Consider the following 5073-nt stretch of genomic DNA (forward strand, 5'->3'; position numbering starts at 1 on the left):
TGGGCTGCGGAGGGGGCGGGGCTTGCGGGGCCGAGAGGAAAAGGCGTCGAGTGTTTATTATAAAGGAGAAAATATTAATTCCCCTCTCGCCGTGGGCCGTGACGTCAGTATAGGAAGTCATTGTAGAGCAACACTGGAGCGATTAGCAGCAAAAGGGAGCCTGATGTGGAGCAGTCAGCCTGTGTGTGTCTATCCAACTCAACTTTTAACACAAAGTTCAATATCCAAACACAAAACGCGACGTGGACTACCAGACCCGCATGTTCTCTGAATGTAACATGGACCATCCGAGCCGCTTGTAGCCTAAACGTGGAATTTCTCTCTTGGGTTTTTTGTTTTTTTATTTCTCAACTATTTTAAATTATTTCTCCCTGCAACTTTCCAGTTCTTTTTTTTTTTTTTCCCATTTTTGGCTGACTTTTCTCCTGGTATCGCATCTGGAAGGAGAAGCATCTCTCTTATTATGACTCCATCACTGCTTTTGTAACATGGAAGGATCCAGTGGGTCGAGTTTTGGGATAGACACTATTTTATCCAGCACGTCCAACTCTGGCAACCCGGTGCTGATGAACGGAGACTTTCGGCTCCCGGACAGCAGGAGCTCAGATTTCAGGAGTCTGGCAACCCCATCACCATGCTCGGAGATAGACACTGTGGGGACGGGCCCCTCGTCCCCCATCTCCGTCACCATGGAGCACGCCGCCGACCCTCATCTGGTCCAGGACAGCCTCCAGCATCAGCACCACCATCAGCACCACCACCACCCACACAACCAGAGTCAGCAGCAGGCGGTGCTGGCCGGGGCCGGCTGTGCACCGAGGAGCGCCACCTCCTCCTTCCTAATCAAAGACATTCTGGGAGACAGCAAACCTCTGGCTGCCTGTGCACCTTACAGCACCACCAGTGTGTCCTCACCCCATCACACGCCAAAACCAGAAGGTGCCTCGGCTCCGGACGGCTTCAGGCCCAAGCTGGAGCAAGAGGAGAACAGAGGGAAGTTGGACAAAAGAGATGAGATTCAGAGTGAACTGAAATGCAACGGTAAGAGCACTTATTATGGGCTGCAAATAGACCAGGGATTGAGCAAAGGTTATTTTTTCAAATATAAATAATGCTAATATTCATCATCATTCACTGTCTGATTCTTTGTCTGAGTCCCAGCTTCCTTTATTAGTGTAATAGATGAAAACAGATGTAAGCCTGGTGATGTTCCCCATGAGCGAGGCCTCCCCAGTGGGTCAATTAGAGAGATGATTGTTCTTCCTGGAGGGGGGATCACGGTGCACTGGAAACCAGCTACAAATAGAGATGGATTGACATATTGATTTCTCGTTTTCTCAAGGAAAATAAGTAAAATACCAACAAAAAAAAACAAAAAAAAACTGCAGGTGACAAATACACACAGATGTCTTTTTTTATTTTATTTTATTATTATTGCTCCTGCTTGGCTTTCGTGCCACACGTGTGGGCAACTCCAAGTATTTATAAAGTTTGACTGGAGGGCTGCACCTGCGCCTGGTTATTCCTGGTTTATTTTAATGGGCTCAGTGTTGTTTGTTTAGTTTTTTGGCACACAGAGAGAGACAGAGAGGAACTACAGGCCTGACTGTTTTCTGTCTTTAATTCCACCGGTTTTAGGAGCTAAGGAGGAAGGCGACCGGGAGATCTCCAGCAGCAGAGACAGTCCTCCCATGCGATCCAAAAAGCCCCGCAAAGCCCGGACAGCCTTCACGGACCACCAGCTCAACCAGCTGGAGCGGAGCTTCGAGCGGCAGAAATACCTCAGCGTGCAGGACCGCATGGACCTGGCTGCAGCCCTCAACCTGACCGACACACAGGTCAAGACCTGGTACCAGAACCGACGGTAGGTGGACACCCGGCACAGGCTGCAGACACACACAGAGATATTAAAAACAACTCTTTATTAAAGGGATGATCCACATAATGAGATGTTGCTATATTTAAAAAAACAATAAAAAAACACAATGTAACATATTTAACTTTTCTTTTTTTTTTTTTCTTATGCACTTTGAGATTGTTTGCTCAATATAAAGTGCATTACAAATAAAATTCATTATTATTATTATTATTATTATATTTTTTAATAAAGAAATATGTCTGGTCTTTATTTAAATTTACGATACATTTGTGTTTTTATTTATTATATTTAAAGCTGCTGAATATATTTGTATTTCAGCTAGTCATATTTTGTAGCTGTCATTTATAATCCATGTAAAGTCATAAACAGGCAGCAGTTCAACTTTTCTAATGTAATTTTTCAGCATTTTTGTATTTTGAGAAAATAAATAGTTTTATTGTATTTTACTAAATACAATTAGACAGGCTAACGTCACGACAAATTCAAAATAAAAGTCTCATGTCGAGCATATTTTGCAGGAAAACAATTTGACGTTACAAATTTCGTGAAAATGTCAATAGATGATATTTAATATTTTTAAAGCAGCTTCACTGGGCCTGTTGCTCATATTCTATTTAAACTGTTAATCAGTGCAGATAGTCATTTACATGAGGATATGTCACGAAATGATTCTATTTCTGGACACATTTGATGTTGTAATGCAAAATGTAGTCATGGAAATATTTAAAAAGAAAATAATATTTTAGCAGAAATCCTTATTTATTCTCTTATTTGAATACTTTATTCAGGTACTTTGTGCAGGTGTGATAAAAGCCCCCTTTGATAACTTTAAACCAGAGCAGATCACACTGTGCTGCCTTGATATTCACTTCTTTGCCTAATTAAACCTGCAGTAATTAGGCCTCTGCATCCCAATTAAAAGAGGCGTTCTGGGAATTAACAATTCAATAATTCATCTCTTGTATCTGGTTCTCCAGGACGAAGTGGAAGCGTCAGACGGCGGTGGGACTGGAGCTGCTGGCTGAAGCAGGGAACTACTCGGCCTTGCAGAGGATGTTCCCGTCGCCGTACTTCTACCACCCGAGCCTGCTGGGCACCGTGGACAGCACGACGGCGGCAGCGGCGGCGGCGGCCATGTACAGCAGCATGTACCGGACTCCCTCTGCACCGCACCCCGGCCTCCAGAGACCGCTGGTCCCCAGGGTGCTCATCCATGGGCTGGGGCCGGGGGGGCAGCCGGCCCTGAACCCTCTGAACCCTCTGAACCCTCTGAACCCCATGTCCGGCACACGGTAGAGCTCCATAAGAGGAGCAGAGACACATGATGTGAGTAACTGCATCGGAACCGCACTGCAGGACTTGTTCTCTCAACAAAAAAAGACATTTAAAGACATTTTACAGAAAGGAGGTATTTAATATAGGCCTATAGGCCCAGATAGCCTGAGGCCGGTCCTGAAGACTCTCTCAGGAGGACGGCTCATGTCTGATTGTTTGTTTGTTTGTCTTTTGTACAAATACACTTACATTAGCAAATAAACTTATAAAGTTTATTAGATGGAGAAGAACGGAATGAATAAAGACGTAATGATACTAATTGAATTTTTCAGAGGCTTCTATTCGAGTCCAAATTTCATTTTTTTTTTTACGCAAACGTTCATAAGAGGAGGATTTATTTCATTTACCAGCTTCACGTTATTGGTTTTAAACCGGGTTGATATTTTCGTCATCGTGTTTTAACACTAAGATATCATTTTAAATTCATTTAAAAAAAAATGTTTACAGCTACCACGTGGCTCTTATTTTATTAATATAAATATACAATCATTTAATGTCTATATATTTACATATTAATTATAACAATTAGGCTACAATGGTGTTTAACCCACATAATCCCAGTTCAGACTTTTTTTTTTTTTTTTTTTTGACGTAAATGTTTATGACATAAATGGATCAACCTAAATAATTACTTATGGGAACATATGGTGTTTAAATTGGAAGACATTTGATTTGGTCTCAAACTGGTCATTTTTCCACGCCTATATATATATATATATATATATATATATATATATATATATATATATATATATATATATATATGTGTGTGTGTGTGTGTGTGTGTCTGTTGTTTATACATATGGATGCGCAGCAGCTGATTGGTGGTGGGATGAATGGTTTTGATGAGTCGGGTTTACTGGGAATGTGGCCTTGGCTTAGCAGCTGTTCACTGGGAGCACAGCAGACAATAAGCTGCATTTCTCAGTGTTGATCAGGGAGAAGAAGAATAAAAAAAGACCTTGCTGATAATCTGCTCCTCCAATAACCAGTAGCCGTCAGTGAATCTGTCTCTGGTTTAATGGGGACTAATCTCGAGTGACCTCATTATTATAATATTACATTACACATTATAGTATTTCCCAAACATTTTCATTTTTGCACCACCTTGCTTTAATTTCTTAAAATACCATTTTTCTTCTTTTGTTTTTGTTGCATTGCACTTGGTTTGCACGCTGCTCTGCTGTGGTCCTGCACGTGTCTGCACTGCGGCAACACGCTTCATCGGGAGCAAAAAAATAATAATTCGGAATTAAGTGTTATGAGAATGCTTTGGTTTATTATTTATCCTCCTATAAGCGCGCACCCGGGAGAATAGGCCCGTGTCGGGGACGCGCCTCCGGGTTCGTTTGTTTGGGTTCTTCTTCTTTTCTTCTTCTATTCTTCTTCTATTCTTCTTCTATTCTTCTTCCTCTCAGAACCATCGCTTATCACAGGGAGACAAACTGACCTTTGCTGCTCTATTAAAAAAAAAAACAACAACAACGAATGCGTGCAAATCTGCAGTATCATATATATTTGTTTCTTCTTAGACATTATAAAGAGTTTATGATTAAGCTTATTTATTTTATTTAAAATATTTGCTGCATTTTAAGGTTGCATTTACACCAGTAAACCCAGGCTTCAGTTCAGCTGTGTCTTAACACTTTAAACACATGTTAATGCCTGTTTAAGCCGCCTGCTTGTCAGTCACTGCATGGACACTTCTGCCTGTCATTTAGTGGGGAGAGGAAAAAAAAAACAGTCTTTCACTTTCTTCAACATGCAACATGCACGTACACACTGCATCCATCACATGCTTCTTCTCTCCCTCTTCATTACATTACATTACAGTCAAAATGCAGCAAATATTTTAAATA

At 41.3% G+C, this 5073-nt stretch overlaps 1 protein-coding gene across 1 annotated transcript; it reads left to right on the forward strand.

Moving 5' to 3' along the window:
* Positions 1-488: 488 nt before the first annotated feature.
* Positions 489-3175, forward strand: barhl2 (BarH-like homeobox 2). Its single transcript, XM_054602860.1, has 3 exons — positions 489-1041; positions 1639-1864; positions 2857-3175. Exons 1-3 carry the CDS (start codon positions 489-491, stop codon positions 3173-3175), a joined length of 1098 nt encoding a protein of 365 aa, XP_054458835.1.
* The last annotated feature ends 1898 nt before the right edge of the window (positions 3176-5073 follow it).

This window comes from Anoplopoma fimbria, chromosome 8 (assembly GCF_027596085.1).
Source record: "Anoplopoma fimbria isolate UVic2021 breed Golden Eagle Sablefish chromosome 8, Afim_UVic_2022, whole genome shotgun sequence".
In the NCBI taxonomy this organism is placed as follows: Eukaryota; Metazoa; Chordata; class Actinopteri; order Perciformes; family Anoplopomatidae; genus Anoplopoma; species Anoplopoma fimbria.

What these genes read in the sequence shown, in the direction of transcription:
- barhl2 (XM_054602860.1), top strand. Translation starts at nt 489, where the DNA reads ATGGAAGGATCCAGTGGGTCGAGTTTTGGGATAGACACTATTTTATCC. An exon ending in GAGTGAACTGAAATGCAACG is followed by an intron (nt 1,042 to 1,638) that starts GTAAGAGCACTT and finishes CACCGGTTTTAG; the next exon opens with GAGCTAAGGAGGAAGGCGAC. An exon ending in ACCTGGTACCAGAACCGACG is followed by an intron (nt 1,865 to 2,856) that starts GTAGGTGGACAC and finishes CTGGTTCTCCAG; the next exon opens with GACGAAGTGGAAGCGTCAGA.